Source organism: Orcinus orca, chromosome 8 (genome assembly GCF_937001465.1).
Source record: "Orcinus orca chromosome 8, mOrcOrc1.1, whole genome shotgun sequence".
In the NCBI taxonomy this organism is placed as follows: Eukaryota; Metazoa; Chordata; class Mammalia; order Artiodactyla; family Delphinidae; genus Orcinus; species Orcinus orca.
In genome coordinates this window covers 68,521,449-68,540,117 of record NC_064566.1, presented here as the reverse complement: position 1 = coordinate 68,540,117, position 18,669 = coordinate 68,521,449, and the positions used below count along the sequence as shown (strand labels likewise).

The 18,669-nt window shown below is 43.0% G+C and overlaps 1 protein-coding gene across 3 annotated transcripts in view; it reads right to left on the bottom strand.

The window, feature by feature from the left end:
* Positions 1–18,669, bottom strand: part of FAT3 (FAT atypical cadherin 3) — a 574,942-nt gene that overhangs the window by 208,406 nt on the left and 347,867 nt on the right. For all 3 annotated transcript variants that reach the window (XM_033431923.2, XM_049713303.1, XM_049713302.1), the window contains exon 3: positions 9,603–9,664. In XM_033431923.2, coding sequence (XP_033287814.1) covers positions 9,603–9,664 — 62 coding nt within the window. The remainder of the gene's footprint in view (positions 1–9,602; positions 9,665–18,669) is intronic.

The window sequence follows — 18,669 nt, the reverse complement described above, 5'->3', positions numbered from 1 at the left end:
GAAGGAAGCAGCAGTATGGTACCACATCAGGAAACCATTCCTAAATGAAAACAAAAGCAGAGTCTTGGCTCCCTGCAGCCTGTGTGTGCAACTCAACAAGCTGCGATCCCACTGGAGCAATTATCTATCTGCCCGCACATCCCCGGTGAGCAGAGCGCAAAAGCCCGCTCCTTTCCAGACTGAGCCACTGGCTGGAAGGACCATCCCAGGTCCAAGGGAACAGGTTTCATTCACTGTTACTCTACGAATCAGAGTTCAGACTTAAGGGGAAACAAAACAAATGCAACCTTTCGCAAATAGGTAAATTAGAGGGTGGTTATTTATGGAATCAAAGATTTATTTCAGACAACTCTCCTAGCATATGTAAGTGTTGGCCTGCAGGTTATGAACTTGGAGGCTAACCAGGGGCACAGACAAGCAAGGTTAAGAGGTGGAGAACTGCCAGGGGCAGACAAAGCAGACATGATGCCCAAGCAACTCTCTGTCACCCAAGGACCCAAAGCAACCGCTCCCTCCTTCCCTCGGTTCACATGGAGGCTGAGTGGGAAGACGGCCCTCAGCTGAGATCCTAACCAACTCCGTACACTCTATCATTTCCAACCTCAGCAGGCTCTCTTAAGACTTAGCCCTGAGCTCATCTCTTATTTTTTTTATGGGCCCAAAGGGTCATGCTGTGAAAAAATGGGTGAAAAGATGACAAGAAATTAATTGCATTCTACAATACATGTGAATTACTTCCCCTGTGAGATGATTACATATTATGAGGCAAGTAAGAAATCTTCCTTTATATCAAATGTTGCAAAACAGGGGCTCACTGGCTTACCAAGTGTTCCAAAAAAATGGAGGTGCCAAATTTGGTATGCAGATCTGATTTTGTTTTTGTTTTTGGAAAAAATAAGACTTTCTGGTAAAACTGGCTGCTTCATCTGCCACTGGCTGAACTTTTATAGAAGGGGCAGGTGAGACCCACAGTACTTCTCCCTTCCACCCTCACCAGCACACATGCTGGTCCTCTGAATTACCTGCCCAGTCCTGTGGGCATCTGGCAAACTCTGTTTTGAACAAACTATCTTAGAATTAATTTTTGCTTTGAAAAATTTGCTTGTGTGTCTGATTCAATATTTACTCTTCCGTCAGTTGGGAAAATCAAGTGGTCCGTCTGCAATTCACACTGCTGGGGATGTTCTCACAAAAGATCATTCTTAAGGACCCACACAAACCTAGACTGCTCTGCAGGAATTAGAACGGCAACCCTTGCTCTTACCTCATATGCATGTGTGTGCACACACACACAGACACATACACCACCACCACCAATACTCCTTTTTAACTAGACTGGAGTGCCCAAGGCCATCCCTGCCTGGTTTGCTGGGGCACTGATAAGACATAAAAATGACACTGATTTAGGAAACTCTACTGATGGGGAAGGGTTTGTTCCTGAGCAAGAACAATTCCTGTGGGTAAAGAGACAAGATTTCTGGGAAAGATGAGCTGGAAATGCTCCCTGAGGAGAGTGGAGGAAGCAGGCAGTCAGAAAGGCAGTTGCTTGAGCCTAGGGAAGCAGGAGAGACCTTCTGTGAAGAATTTTCACTTGCAGGTTCTCCCCCGCCTTGTAGTATGGAGTGTGGAACATGGAGGTAATCATATTTAGATGGAGGTTTTAGCCTCCTACACTGTAAGTGTAGTTGCCCTGGTCCCTTAGTAAAGTCTAATGCGTGTACGTAGCCTTGTAAGGTGGTGGTGTGAGAAGAGAGGGGCAGGGACAGGCAGTGAATGGTCTGGCCTGCTGTATGAGTTACTAGAGCTGCCATTACAATGGACTACAGACTGGGTGGCTTGAACAACAGAAATTTATTTTCTTACGATGCTGGAGGCTTAGGAGTGTTACCAAACCAAACGGGTCTGCTTGCCTGTGCACAGTAAAGCCAATCTACTGACACCGGGTTGTGGTGAAGGAAAATACAGCATTTATTGTAGGGCACCGAGCAAGGAGAACAGGCAGCTCATTCTCGGAAGACCTGGAATTCCTCAATGGCTTTCAGGGAAGAGATTTAAAGGCAATGTGAAGGAGGGGGCTGCAGGGTGTGTGATCAGCTTGTGCACAATCTCAGATTCGTTGGCATCAAGGTGAAGTTTCAAGCATCATCAACTTTCTGGTTTCAACCAGTCTGGGGTCTATGTTCTTGCGGTCAGTGGTTTTCATCTGGTAGGGGTCTGTTTCCTGTAAAAACAGCTTAGAAGTGAGTGTCAGGCCTTCATCTATATCTTTCAGGGAACTGGGAGTTTGGTGATTCTGCGGTGTGGCAGATTTATAGTCTAAATTGTTACCAGTTTCCCAGCCCAACAGCTCTTCTTTGTTTCTACCTCTTCACCTTTTCTAATCATTAGTGATTGAGTCAGCCTTTAGAGACTCAAGGAAGGCCTGGGAGACTAAAGCAAAAGGCTTTTTCTTCAAAGGACAGGGACACAGGGCCTTGCATAGTTTCAATTCCCCCTTTTCTTTGATACTGCTCAATCTTGAGGGGGACAGGTTCAGGAAAAGAAAGGGAGTAAAGATTTGGATAGAGAGGTTAATCATAAACCCAGCAGAGGAACTCAGTTTTAGGGGGACTCAGTCTTAGGAGTCTGAGGTGAAGGTATTAGCAGGGTTGGTTTCTTCTGAGGCCTCTCTCTTTGGCTTATAGACGGCCGTCTTCTCCCTGTGTCTGCACATGGTCTTCCCTCTGGATGTGTCTGCGTCCAAATTTCCTCTTCTTGTAAAGACACCAGTCATGCTGGATCGGAGCTTACCCTAATGGCTTCATTTTAATTTAACTACTTCTTTAAAGACTCCAAATACAGTCACATTCTGGGGTACCGGGGGTTAGGGCTTCAACATACGAATTTTAAGGGGAATCTTAAGGGGATACAGTTCAGCCCATAACACCTGGTATACAGTCACTCTTCTGTTGGAGTCCACACTGGCACTCCCAAGACAGGCACAGCATCCTCTCAGATGGACTTTGTCCTGGAGCCTGGGCTGGGGCCCAGCAGCAGAGCGAGCCCCTGTCCAACGCTGGGCCTACTACTCTGAAGAGCAAACAGCTGAGGGGGTGGTAAAAGAACAGCCAAAGAGTGTAAGAGAAAACCTCCACGTGTATGCTGATCCTTGATGGGGGTACTGAGCTGAGCCTTGGGTAAATCTGTTATAAAACGAGAGTGGGAAAAGATGATTCCATTTGCCACACTTTAACACACTGATGGACGTATAGGCCTATATATGTTCTATAAGAAGAGGAAGACCTATACTGGACACTACTATGAAGTGATTGTGTGACCTTGGACCCGTCTCTTCTCTTTTCTAGGTCTCAGTTTCTGCATCTATATAATGGGAGAGAAGCAGTTTGGATGACCTGAATGAAAAACAGCCCCCTGATTCCAAGACAGCAGCTAACTGTAGTAGCTCATAAATAATCAGCAATGTAATCTCTGCGAATAGACCTCAGCACGAAGGGCAAAGAAACAAACATCCAGTGGGAAAAACATACTAACTCCAAAAACAGAACCTTGGTGCCTAGCCCAATACCAGGCTCAGAATAAGCCTTGAAGAAAGGAAGAAAAAAAAGAGTGAGTTGCCATTAACTCCATCGAAGTTGATACAGCACAAACACGAACAACTAAGACTAGAGAAGGTACAGTCCTAGAAGTAAAGAACGGTAAGAGAGGGTTCTGGGGCTCTCTTGGGAGCTCTGGAGAACAGAAGTCACGATCACTCTGCTTTCGAGGCCCGTGCCTGCTACAGGTGCTGTTTTTGTGCATGGACACACATCTTTTCCTGAAGGCCTACTGGTACTTCCTGTGAAGTTTTCTGAGGGTGGCAGAAAAAAGAGCCTAATGAGAGAAACTGCCATTTCACTTGGAGATAAATTATCAAAATATGGATGGCTTAATGGGTTGAGATAGACCTGCAACTCTTCACCACCAGAAAGTACCATCACCTCAAAAGCGGCTGCTTACTAAAGTAAGAAACCACTAAGGATGTGCACTCACTAAAGAAATCAATTTGCATCCCAAGGCAAGAGGAAATGTTATAAAAACTTACCGAAGAGCAATATTTCTTTCCCCTCAGAAAATAAAACTATAAAAAGGGATGAGAATTTCAGACAGGAAGAAAAAATAGTCACAGGAGATGCACCTTACAGAGGACGATGGATGAGTATTCTAAAGAGACAGATACTAAATAATTTACATTCCTATAGATCTAGCATATTCCTCTGTAATGTGTTTTGTTATTTATACCGACTGCACTATAAAATCTCACCACCTTCTCTGGGCTACTTCAAGATATACCCACACAGACAACATAATTTCTCATCCTCTGTCTTTATACTGGGCCTTGTCATCTTTTTTGATTTTCAAATAAAATACTCTCTCTGTTCTCTTCGGGAGACTTTTACCAGAACCATCTGCCCCTGAACAGAGAAGCATTTCAAGATCAAAAGAGAGGCAAAATCATACTCTTTTTTTTTTTTTTTTTGCTGTATGCGGGCCTCTCACTGTTGTGGCCTCGCCCGTTGCGGAGCACAGGCTCCGGACGCGCAGGCTCAGCGGCCATGGCTCACGGGTCCAGCCGCTCCATGGCATGTGGGATCTTCCCGGACCGGGGCATGAACCCATGTCCCCTGCATCGGCAGGTGGACTCTCAACCACTGCGCCACCAGGGAAGCCCAAAATCATACTCTTTTAGCAAACAAGATAAAGATTCACACATAATTAGGCTGGGACTATAGTATTATTTAAATGGATATAACTTTTAAGAATAATCAAACTGCTGTAAGCTATTCAAACACGGGCCAGCTCTGAAAAAGAAATGGAACTGACAAGGTGTTTATTGAGGACAAGGAGAGCAGGGAGGGGGAAAGAGTGTGGGGCAAACAACGGTTTAACAGAATAGTGTCCCTACGTGCCAGACCCTCTGTGTAGTTCATTGATGAAGTAGGGATTAGTAGTAGCCCCATTTTACGGATGAGCAAATGGAGGATCAGAGATAATTTAATTTGGCAAAGCAGATGGAGAGAGGCAGAACAGTCCATTCTTTCTGTCTCCAAGCCTATGCACTTTCCTGTGTGCTAATACCCACCTCCGTGATCTCATCTAGGAGTAAAATAAAGGTCTCAGAGTAATCATTCATTCACACACCCTTTATTGAGTGCCCCCTGCTTTCCAGGTACTTAACTAGATGCTCTAAATAGAGAGGTGAGTAAGACAGTTGGTGCTGACAACACCCGCCACTGTCCGTGGAACACATTGTCCTACAGAGGTCATCCTGGGGACGTCTCACCTTTCATTTTTCTTTTTTTTTCAAGTTGAAATCTTTTATTTTGCTAAAATTTATGTATTTTGTAAAACGTATTTGCTAAAATAGAATATAACCGTCCCCATTCTCTGGTTTCTAAACATTTAACCGCTGATGACTTCCATAAGATATTGTTCTTCATAGTTCAGATGCCTGATCTGAACAAATGTGACTCCATATTGGATCAGTTTATTTTACTTTAACCTTTGTATTCTATTGCTTCTGCTACAAGTTTAGAATGTTGCCTTATAGAATGAAATATACAGGAGAGCCCATTCTAAAGCCTCTGCCCTTTAAAGGTATAACACTTCTCCATTCATATAGAGATAAAGTTGCAGAACAGAGAATAACATTTGTCTTGTTGGAGGAACATCATGTCTCTTGATTCATTGGCCTGTCATGCAGTGAGCAGTATGAGCTTGGACTCGGTAACAATTTCATATGCTCTTTACACCAACCCCATGTTAGAAACCACTATCCGCTCTTTACAGATGAAGGAAAGGGGGTTCAGAGAGTTGAGAGCCTGTCTAAGTTCTGTGAGCAGTGCCCACATATAACCTCAGGCCTGCCTGAATGGAACATCCATGCTTTCCCACACCACTTCCATGCACTATCTTGATAAATCAAGTTTCATGCCCGTAAGGAGATTAAATTTAGTAGGTGAGGAAACAATCTATACAAGTGATTATAACATAAGAAAGCGTTAGTGCATTTATTCCCCTATTTCACAGCTGCCTTCTCTGTTAATGAGGTAATCAGGGCTAAAGTCACAACCACTAAGCTAAAATGTTAATTCACCGTTTAGTTTGCGCATCATTTTCAACTTTGTGCATCTATTTGCTAGAATTAGCCTTCTACCTCCACTGCAATCATAACTGGCTATCAAGGAATGCATATGACTTTGAATAAATGAGCTGAAAATTCCATATTTTTGCACTTCATGGTAGGGAGAAAAGATCAGGCCAATATTTTCACATAACAGATTTCCAAATTAGGCAAGAAGTAACACTTAGAATTCACCAGAGAAATATAAGCTGTACTTGTGAAGTTTTCTGTAGTCCTTTGCTGCTCTTGTTTCTTTAGCAAGCTCCTTAGATTCTGGTAATGACAATCCCGTCTTATAGTCACAGATTTGAGATGAATGTTCTACAGACTCCAAAACCCTTACAGCGCATACACAGTCAAGTTAAGTATCTGAAATTAATGCACAGGCAGAGTACCCGTAGTATACAATTGAAGTGCTTTCCATCATGGGGATAGCAAACTATAAACAAATCATTAATGTCCTTCTGGCTACCTATGCAGAAGTGTACCTGCCAGGTCAGCTTCTAAATGGATCCTTTCAAGAAGAGTCCATTTTATTTGATTGGGAAGGAGAGATATGCAATAGAACCAGAAGGTTAATGTGAGTTTAAAAGGAGCATAGGGTTATCTTGGCAATTAAAGGCTTTCCAGGAGGTTAATTACCCACACCCAGTGCTTACAACTCACAAAATGTGTCAGCAGTTACAGAAATTTGTGTACAGCAGAGAACTCTCTTCTGCACTCTGAATGATATTATTTTACTCACTTTTTTTGCAGGGCTGAGTTAAAGCAATATTCTGTCCATGATCCATTCAGAAAAAAGAAATGAAGGCCATTCAAATGCTCACAGCAATGTTATATATATATATAAAAAAATGTGGCTAAGAACTGTACAATTTAGAAAGTGAGAGCAAGACTGTACGTGAGAGAGAGAGAGAGAAGAGGAGGAGAGACAGAAAGAGTAGGAGATAGAGATTCAAGTGGTTTTTGAAAACCTTAGCAGGGTAGTTTACCAAATGAAAGAGCACCTGTGATGGGGAATCCTGGCATGGGGGCAGAGCTGGGGGGCGAGTTAGTGTAATTCAGATGACCTGTAGGTTTTAAAATCTCTACCCTGGAAACTTCAGAAAACCCATATCTGCTTGCTAGCTAGAATCATGATGGGATTTGTATTAGACCCTCATCCAAGTCACCGTCATCTTTCACCTGGGTCCCTCTCAAAGCACCCGCCTCCCAGTCTTCCTGCTACGGAAGCCCTGTCCCAGCCCGATTCTGCTCAGAACGGCCAGTGATCTCTCACTCTGCAATCTTATCATGCCCCGACCCACCCTGCTTACTGGCTTTCCACTGCACTTGGGAGAAAATTCAGAATCCTTACTACAGCCCTATTTGCTTTTTCCAACTTATTTCCTACCACCTCTACGGCCCTCTAACTTTATACTCAATCACACTGGTCTGGGTTCTGTTTCTCCAACAGAAACTTGGCTTCATGTCACCAAATGTCACCTCCTCAAAGAGGCCCTCCTAACCGCCCCATTGAATGTTGCCTATCACCCCCTCATTTTCAAGCACTATTATGGAACCTTCTTTGAGTGGTCTCAGAGAGTTTGTGTCTGAAGTGATAGCATGTATTCATTGATCACGTGTCTCCCCATCCTTCCTGTTCATTCTGTATCCCTGAGACACAGCTCAGTCCTGGGGACACGGGCTGAGTCCAGTGGTTGCTGCCTGTGGCTCCTTCAGTCCTGCAGTTGCCTGGAGCTACTGTCTGTCTTGGACTGTGGAGATGAAGCTGAATCTGTAGGAGAGTTCAGGTATTGTGACACCATATGATAATAAAACCACAATGATATTAACTACGTTTTACTGAGCACCTGTGTTGTCCAAAGGACCAAAGTGTTGAGTGAGTATTCATGTAAGTCTGTAAACGATGTGAAACTGTTTAGGATTCTTTTGGGAAGTGTATTCAAATGCCTGGAAAACACTTTTGCCTCTTTTCCCTAGAGTCACACTCTGCACGCCCCCAAACACCCCCAGAACACCACCTTTCCAGGGACAAGGCAGTAAGTGATCTCAGGCAGATCCCCCAGTTAATGAGACACCCTCTGTTTTCCCTGCTGGGAGGTAATAGATTCAACTACCTGAGAACATAGCCTCTCCAGGAGGCCTGGACACTGCTGCAAAGGAAAGAAGCCCATGAATATAACATAAGGCGTTTTTATTCTGGCAAACCGACTCTAATTCTGGACCAGGTATGTAGCCCATTAGGATGATTTTGAAAAAGAATTAAAATAATTATTTTTCAGCAGCCTGGAGTCTTTCATCTTTATGTGACGGTAGCAATGTTTTAAAAGGCTTATCACAAGGCTGCATAATAATAATAATCCTTTATTATGTGTAGTGCTTTAGGAGTTTTAAAAATACTTTGATATAAAATATCAAGTTTGATCCTAACAGAGATCCTTTGAGGTATATGGAGTAGCAATTATGTGCCACACTGAAGTCCAGGGCAATGAAACAGCTTCCAAGGCTCCAACCTAATCATAGCAGGGAAGCCCTAGGACCCAAGGCACGGATTCCTAGTCCAGTGTTCTTTAAATAAATCATTACTGCTGAACTGACTTAAAGGGGAATTTCAGAAGAGATCTGAGGAGTGTGTGAGTGTGTATAGGACCTGTGGATTCCAGCGAGTGGTTCTTGGGACTGACAAATCATTTTAGCAGCATGGGCACAATAAAACAAAGCTCTACCTCCTAAGCATTGTCATCCGTTCGGTATCAGACTGTCACACTTAAATCGCCGCGTCATACGTACTACCCAGGCTTCAAGCTTCCCAATAAAGATACTCGCTATGTATGGAAAGAATGTTCCACAAGACTCTTTCATATCTACTTTCTCATCCCTGGTCTTTTTTCCTCCAGAAATAACGCTCTTATAGTTTTTATTGCTGTTGTTTCTGTCTTCATGAATTATAGGAGCACATTTCATGGTTTCAGAAACAGTCTTCTCAGGCAGTGAATCAACTGGCAGCTTTCTCTCTCTCAATCCCTCTCCCAAGAAAAGAAACGAGGGGCTGAGCAGAGCACTTCTTCACAAAGGACGTACTTCACTTTTACTGAGGCACTTCGGCCCACTCTCTTTTTACCTCTGAGGCCATGATGGCTTACAGGGCTCTGCTCCTGAACTTTCTTTTCCAGTTATTGACAAAGGGGCACAAAGTCCATACATCTGCTTGCTTTCAGGAAACGCAAAGTCCCCACCCTGCCATCTACTTTCTGCACACAGGAGTGCATTCAGAGGAATGCACCAGAAATCTCCAACTTCAGAACCAACCAGCCCAAGAGAAACAGCCGCATTTTGCAACCCACTGTTCACACACATTCAAGTTCCAGTTCCCGTGGAAGGTTAAAGCAGTTGAGGAAAAGTCACTTTTAATGAATACCGGCTCCCTCTAGGCGCTTACCTCCAGAAAATGTTCTGCCTGCTGTTCTCGATCCAATTTCCTTGAAGTTGTTGTAATCAGACCTGTGTAGAAATGAGAATATTTGACTTTTAAATATCTGGGGCAAGCAGCTTACTGAGGGTGGGAAGCAAGTCCAGTTAAAGCAAAAGCAAAAGCAAAAGCAATGGGGAACAGTATAACTGGCCAGTCCTTAGTGACAGTCAGATGGTCTCAGAATTATTCTTCAAACAAAATAAAATTTACAAAGAAAACTTGAAAAATTTGTTTCTCAGTTCTGCTTACCACATATGAGGTATTTTCATCACTTTGGGGATATGAAACCTCACTAAAGAACCATTGTTTTTCTGGAACTTCAATGATTCATTTGCATATGACTGATATTCTACCATAGGAAACTTATTAAAGATTTTAAGAGTTCTTGAACAATTAATAGGTTGTTGAAGCTGATTAGAGGCAGGCTATAAAACAGAACTTTTCTTACTTAACATTTTTCTGCTTATATAATCTTTTTGGTTATACTTGACAAAGAAGGTTATTTCTGTAATAACTACTTGTACACATAATTATTTCAAATATAATATCTCACATACAGAAGATCTCATATACTGTAGTTTTATCACTTTGTATTATTTGTTTAAATCTTTACACAAAATAAGTTCCACGTGGGAAATATCTATCTTTCCTATGAATGGCATTTCCCATAAATGAATCACCCCTTTGAGTATAAAGGCAAAGAAAAGGGAAGGAGAAGACAAAACCGTCAAGGACACCCAATTTGTCTATTGCAAGTTTTATTATGATTATTGTCAAATGGCAATGAGGAGGTCAAATTTACATTCTATTTTTTGATTCTTCAATGCCCCTGAAGATAAGACACCATGGACTGGGCTCCTTTCATGGCATATGCTGATTGACATGAGATAACAGAGAAATCACACGAAAAGCTCACTCCCAGTGCTGGTGAGGTACATGAAATATAGAAAAGGTATTTTATCGAAATCTGCTGAGGAGCTCACGTTTTTGTTTTCAGGTGGGAGTAAGACTACCAGAGGTTAGATGACTTCACATGGCCTTCAAAATAAAATCCCACCGCAGCTGGCATGGCTATTTACAAGCTGACCCTGAGACAGGAGGGAAGGGCACAGGGCACAACCTTTCAAAGAGTGACATAGCCGTTGAGGATATAACAAAACTGGCTAGAACCGATTAGGCCCAAGAGGGTGGAAGATTAGACTTCCAGTAGACCTTGAGCCTCATTATATGCTCATTGTAATACATTAGTATCAGCTAAATGACACACCCACAGGCACTATGACAGCTCTGAGGCTAACCTTAAAAGGCCAAATAGTGAGTGGTGCCCAGTTTCTGGAAATCCCCACCCCTTCTCTGTAAGTGTTGGCCCACTTGTTAGCCTATGAAATTACTCAGCCTGTAAAAATTAACCACCCCGTATTTCGGGCCACTCTTGCCTTCTGAAATGTACCGCATTCTGTCCATGGAATGTGTATCTCCCTAAATACACCTTCTTTCCCACTTAGTTCTTGGGGCAGAGCTCCCTTGCCGGCCCACCTGTATCCCTCAAAAGCACCCTATATTAATAAATCTACTTCTTACCTATCACTTCACCTCTCGCTGAATTCCTTCTGTGCAGAGACATAAACAGCTTGAGTTTTAGTAAGTCCTGACCCCAGGTGAGTGATTTTAACTAAAAGACAGTGGGTTCGAGTTCCATTCCGTGAGTTCAAGTCCCAGTCTGAGTTTTGGCTGGGTTCGAGTTCCATCTGAGGTGCGATTGGGTTCCAGCCCCAATCTGACCTGTGTGGTTTCAAACCCACTCCTCTCCACTCTCACCTGTCCACACTCCCCACGGGAGGGAAACCCACATTCCCATTGCATAAATGATCTGTCTCTCCATGAATGCTTTCTGGAATGTGCCCCACTCATCCACAGATTTTTTCGAATTTAGCTCAGGTGTTAGCTCAGGTGTTGGAGAGGTGACCCTCTCTCCCAGCGTTAAGGGTCCACCTGATACATACTAACAGAATGAGTAGACTCCACCACAGTATCATTCCTGGCCTTTTACTGCAATCCTTTGCTCATATGTCTACATTTTACCGCCAGACAGGTTGACAGAGTGACTTCATGGGAAACACCTGCCTTCCGATTCAGAAGCCCTGCGGTCCACCTAAGCCCCTGGCCTAAAACAAAACAGGAAGTTCATTAAGGATCAGTTGACAAAAGTTGCTGTAGAAAAGATGGATTATTCATATTCTAATCTTCAGTTTTGCTACAGACAGACTTAGAAAGTGTTTGTTTTGGAGGGTATTTTTTTGTGTGGGGGGAGAGTATCTGTGGATGGGGAGGGAGTGTGTGCCTTTAGTATTCATTTAAACCATTTCCTAAATTCCTCTATGGGAATGGCACAGTGCTAGGCACTTCTGAACTATTGTCAGAGTTGACAGAGAGAAGACCGTTCTCAAGAGTTTCAAGGGAGAGAATCGGTAACTTCCCTTTCTCTAGCTACCCATCAGAACCTCCCGGGAAACTCAAAAAGAGATCCTGTGCCCCACTCCATCCCTCATTTACTGTGTCTAAATCTCCTGGGGTGATACCTTGAGATGGTCCTCTGATTCTAAGAGAAGGCTTTCTGCAATTCCACCATCCTTTGTTGAATCTCACTATGATTTTTTATTGACATGAATTTTTCTGCCCATCCAAGGATGAAATACACCTGAGAAGCTTTAGCATCTGGATCAGACCTTGGGCTCAGTGTGTGTGTGTGTGTGTGTGTGTGTGTGTGTGTGTGTGTGTTGGGAGGGTGAGCGAGGGCGGGATGGAGATGTGTGAATGCACTGGTGCACTGAGGTGATAAAGGAGGAATAAAGAGGAGCCTGCTCTCTGAGTCATATTGACTAAGGGTCAGCTTGGTCACACCAGGGAGCATCTAAAGCACAAATCCGATGCCTGCATTTTCAGGCCATGCTATCCCAGAAGATTATATGTCACGGTGCCTCTTTCCAAGTGAGATGTAAGTGTGTTCTCCAAAGGAGCTGGGAGGCTTTCACAGACCTCACCACCTCTTCAGGGGGCATCCTCTGTTAGAGGTCACAACGGGAATGAGAAATACTTGTTATATGGAGGCTATACACGGGTGAAAGGGCTGTCAGCCTCTGCTCTTGTTCGCCTGCTGCCCTTCCAGGAACAAAAGACCAGGAACCCTTTTGTCCTCTGTCTGCACTCCCCACCCCCTGTAGGATCTCGTGTCATTTCAGGTCCTCCTTGCCCAGGTCATGCAGCCACAGCCCATTGTGGTATGACGGTGCTCAGGAAGGAGGTCAGCTTCCTCTCCCGATTATCCTGAGGGTAATTCTTTAGGAAAGCCACTTCGTTTCACAATGCCCAGGTATAAGTGGGAGAGCAATGTGGCTCCCTTCCATCTGCCTACCTCCCCCAGGATGTGCTTTTCACCTATTTATCAGCCAACAGGGAAGAAGACAGGCTTCCTGAAAAGTCTGAAACAACATAAACAGTGAACCTGGAGCTGTGAGAAAGCCAAGGAGTTTCTGCTTGTGGAGGAAAGGCAAGGAAACCTCTGCATTTCTCTGGGTTTCTATCACCTTTATTTTCACAGATCTAAAGTAAAAGGCAGGGGAAAAAATCTAAGTCAAAAGTGAAAATCAGGGCTTCCCTGGTGGCGCAGTGGTTGAGAGTCCGCCTGCCGATGCAGGGGACACGGGTTCGTGCCCCGGTCCGGGAGGATCCCACATGCCGCGGAGCGGCTGAGCCCGTGAGCCATAGCCGCTGAGCCTGCGCGTCCGGAGCCTGTGCTCCGCAACGGGAGAGGTCACGGCAGTGAGAGGCCCGCGTACGGCAAAAAAAAAAAAAAGTGAAAATCAGTAGGAAATGGGACAAGTTGGGGCAAGGGACAGAGAGTGACTTCTAAGGGGTACAAGGTTTCTTCTGGGGCTGATGAAAATGCTCTAAAATTACAGATGGTGATGGTTGCATAGTTCCATAAGTATTCTGAAAACCATTGAATTGTACGCTTTAAACAGGTGATTGTTACTGTACATAAATTATGTATCAGTAAAGCCAGATTGTTATTGTACGTAAATTATGTATCAGTAAAGCCATTTAAAAATCAGTAGGAGATCACAAACTGTGCCTTTTAGATTTGAACACGTCTTCCATGTTTGGAAGAGACAGATCTTTTTTTTTTTAATTCAACCTGCTTTTTAAAATTAATTAATTTATTTTAAATCTTTGGCTGCGTTGGGTCTTTATTGCTGCGCACAGGCTTTCTCTAGTTGCGGCAAGCGGGGGCCACTCTTCGTTGCGGTGCGCGGACTTCTCATTGCGGTGGCTTCTCTTGTTGCGGAGGACAGGCTCTAGGTACCCGGGCTTCAGTTGTTGTGGCACGTGGGCTCAGCAATTGTGGCTCACAGGCTTTAGAGCGCTGGCTCAGTAATTATGGTGCACAGGCTTGGTTGCTCTGTGGCATGTGGGATCTTCCCAGACCAGGGCTCGAACCCGTGTCCCCTGAATTGGCGGGCAGATTCTTAACCACTGCGCCACCAGGGAAGTCCCTAGAGAAGACAGAAGTTTAAAAATACTTAAACGGGGGCTTCCGTCGTGGCGCAGCGGTTGAGAGTCCACCTGCCGATGCAGGGGACACGGGTTTGTGACCCGGTCCGGGAAGATCCCACATGCCGCGGAGCGGCTGGGCCCGTGAGCCGTGGCCGCTGAGCCTGCGCGTCCGGAGCCTGTGCTCTGCAACGGAAGAGGCCGCAACAGTGAGAGGCCCGCGTACCGCAAAAAAAAAAAAAAAAAAAAAAAAACCAAACAAAAAAAAACCAAACAAAAAAAACTTAAACGGTTGAATGACTAAGTGAAATAAGCCAGGCAAAGAAAGACAAACACTGTACGATGTCTCTTACATGTGGAATCTAAAAAATACAACGAACTAGTGAATATAACAAAAAAGAAGCAGACTCGTAGATATAGAGAACAAACTAGTGGTTACCAGTGGGGAGAGGGGAGCAGGGAGGGGCAATATAGGGGTAGGGGATTAAGAGGTACAAACTATTAGGTAAAAAATAAACTACAAAGATGTATTATACAACACGGGGAATATAGCCAATATTTTATAATAACTATAACTGGAGTATAACCTTTAAAATTTGAGAATCACTATATTGTACACCTGTAACTTATATAATATTCAACATCAACTACACTTCAAATAAAAAATACATTAAAAAATACTTAAATGATTGAGTGAATGAATGAATGAGTTAGTTTAGGAATCTGGTAGGAAGAGGGGCTGGAATGAATAGAGCCATCAGGTTTGTCCATGGGGAATCTAGAACATAAAAATAATGAAAGGTACATTTTGGGTTAAAGTCACAACTGGTAGTTATTTGCACTGAAAATAAACCTTGTTGTCAAGACACAGCCAGCTAACCTAAGAAGGGGCAAAAGCTTTCTTCCTTCTAAAGTTGTGTACTTAGGATGAGCTATGGAGCTGTAGCTGCACGGTATGTTTTACAGTCAGACAGCAACGAAGTGAGCCATTCCTCCGGGTCCAGAGGAATTAGTCAAAATTGCCAAAGCTGCATCTTCCTTTCTAAACAACTTTGCTGTAGCTGAATGTCTTAGAACAGGGCAGAAACTGTAACAGATCAATCTCCCTCTTCAACTGCTCTGATTCATCATCGTGGAAGGCACCCTTATCCTGTAATCTCTGCAAGAGAGAGGCGTATACATCACACATGTAACTGTAGACCCACTGGGCACAGTAAGTTGGGGACTGACATGATGAAATCGAATTTCAAAGATAAATCATAGGCAAGTTTTTGAATGTGGTTTGGAGATATAAACAAACACATCATTTGATATAATTACATATGCAAACCTCCAATTTAGGAGGGGAATTACGCCAGTCCTAAGTGAATGATATGCTTTAAAGAGGACGGGAGAGCATATGGCTGGAACCGTGCAATTACTTTAAAAAGGACTGTTTTTGATTTTTTTTGCTGTGGAAATGGGGGAATCTAACGACCTTTCTGATAAACAGTCTGAGCATGAAAATATGGCTGCCTTTTCCAAAAAGAACTGAAAATGTTCTATGTAGTTATGGTCAGAGAAGTGATACTTGTAAGGATGACATATTTCCCCTGCTTTTCCGGCCTGTGGGTGTCCTGGGTCTCAGCTGTGTAATCTATTGTCATGACATTGACATTTCCCTTAAGTACCGCTTGAAACAGTGTAGGTCTTAGCTGTTTCAGCATAATTTTCCAGGACTGTTGGAAACTGAGTTTGGTATTACAAATACAAATGGAGTATCAGCCCTGTGAGCTACAATTAGTGCTTACTCTCTATCTTTTTTCATATTCAATTTCGTCTGCTTACCATTTCTCCATGCCTACCCTGGCTATCTGGTTAACCCTCTCACCATCCTTCCAGATAGTTCAAATGTCACCTATCTGCAAAGCCTTCTCTGACCTTGCCTCCTCTAGCATGTGGTAAGTAACTCATCTATTGTTTGGATCTTTTTCTAGACCACAGTTTCAGGAAGGCTTTGGGTGGTTCACCAGTTGAGCTCAGGAACCTCAATCAGTGCCTATTATGTTTGTTGAATACAACAGTACGACTAGTACAGCACCCAATATTTGGCTCTATTTATTTGTTAAAGAGTCAATTTTCCCTAACAGGATATAAGTAAACGTAGTTAATAGATCTTATTCATCTCATGTCCCTGGCATTTAATATAGAACCTGGTACATTGAGGGTATCAAGCAAAATTGTTTGAATGAGGGTGACAGGGATGCAGTCTCTCAGAACGCTCAATATTGTTTTCTTTTCTTCTTTTTTTTAAAAAATAAATGTATTTATTTATTTATTTTTGGCTGTGTTGGGTCTTCGTTCTGTTGCGCAGTCTTCTCATTGTGGTGGTTTCTCTTGTTGCAGAGCACGGGCTCTAGGCATGCGGGCTCCAGTAGTTGTGGCACGTGGCCTCAGTAGTTGTGGCTCCCAGGCTCTAGAGCGCAGGCTCAGTAGCTGTGGTGCACAGTCTTAGCTGCTCCAAGGCATGTGGGATCATCCCAGACCAGGGCTTGAACCCATGTTCCCTGCACTGGCAGGTAGATTCTTTTTTGTTTTTTAACATCTTTATTGGAGTATAATTGCTTTACAATGTTGTATTAGTTTCTGCTGCATAAAAAAGTGAATCAGCTATATGTATACATATATCCCCATATCCCCTCCCTCTTGCATTTCCCTCCCACCCTCCCTATCCCACCCCACTAGGTGGTCACAAAGGAACTATCTGATCTCCCTGTGTTATGCAGCTGCTGCCCACTAGCTATCTATTTTACATTTGGTAGTGTATATATGTCAATGCTACTCTCTCACTTCGTCCCAGATTACACTTCCCCCTCCCCATGTCCTCAAGTCCATTCTCTACATCCACATCTTTATTCCTGTCCTGCTCCTAGGTTCATCCGAACCATCTTTTTTTTAGATTCCATATATATGTGTTAGCGTATGGTATTTGTTTTTCTCTTTCTGACTTACTTCACTCTGTATGACAAACTCTAGGTCCATCCACCTCTCTCCAAATAGTTCAGTTTTGTTTCTTTTTATGGCTGAGTAATATTCCACTGTATATATGTGCCACATCTTCTTTATCCATTCATCTGTCAATGGACACTTAGGTTGCTTCTATGTCCTGGCTATTATAAATAGTGCTGCAATGAACATTGTGGTACATGTCTCTTTTTGAATTATGGTTTTCTCAGGGTATATGCCCAGTAGTGGGATTGCTGGGTCACATGGTAGTTCTATTTTTAGTTTTTTAAGGAACCTCCATACTGTTCTCCATAGTGGCTGTATCAATTTACATTCCTACCAATAGTGCAAGAGGATTCCCTTTTCTCCACACCCTCTCCAGCATTTATTGTTTGTAGATTTTTTGATGATGGCCATTCTGACCGGTGTGATGTGATACCTCATTGTAATTTTGATTTGCACTCCTCTAATGATTAGTGATGTTGAGCATCCTTTCATGTGTTTGTTGGCAATCTGTATATCTTCTTTGGAGAAATGTCTATTTAGGTCTTCTGCCCAGTTTTGGATTGGGTTGTTTGTTTTTTTTGATATTGGGCTGCATGAGCTGCTTATATATTTTGGAGATTAATCCTTTGTCAGTTGCTTCATTTGCAAATATTTTCTCCCATTCTGAGGGTTGTCTTTTCATCTCATTTATAGTTTCCTTTGTTGTGCAAAAGTTTTTAAGTTTCCTTAGGTCCCATATGTTTATTTTTGTTTTTATTTCCATTTCTCTAGGAGGTGGGTCAGAAAGGATCTTGCTGTGATTTATGTCATAGAGTGTTCTGCACATGTTTTCCTCTAAGAGTTTGATAGTGTCTGGCCTTAAATTTAGGTCTTTAATCCATTTTGAGTTTATTTCTGTATACGGTGTTAGGGAGTGTTCTAATTTCATTCTTTTACATGTAGCTGTCCAGTTTTCCCAGCACCAATAATTGAAGAGGCTGTCTTTTCTCCACTGTAAATTCTTGCCTCCTTTATCAAAGATAAGATGACCATATGTGCATGGGTTTATCTCTGGGCTTTCTATCCTGTTCCATTGATCTATATTTCTATTTTTGGGCCAGTACCATACTGTCTTGATTATTGTAGCTTTGTAGTATAGTCTGAATTCAGGGAGCCTGATTTCTCCAGCTCCGTTTTTCTTTCTCAAGATTGCTTTGGCTATTCAGGGTCTTTTGTGTTTCCATACAAATTGTGAATTTTTTTGTTCTAGTTCTGTGAAAAATGTCACTGGTAGTTTGATAGGGATTGCACTGAATCTGTAGATTGCTTTTGGTATTATAGTCATTTTCACAGCGTTGATTCTTCCAATCCAAGAACATGGTATATCTCTCCATCTGTTTGTATCATCTTTAATTTCTTTCATCAGTGTCTTATAGTTTTCTGCATACAGGTATTTTGTTTCCTTTGGCAGGTTTGTTGCAATGACAAATGGGAGTGTTTCCTTAATTTCTCT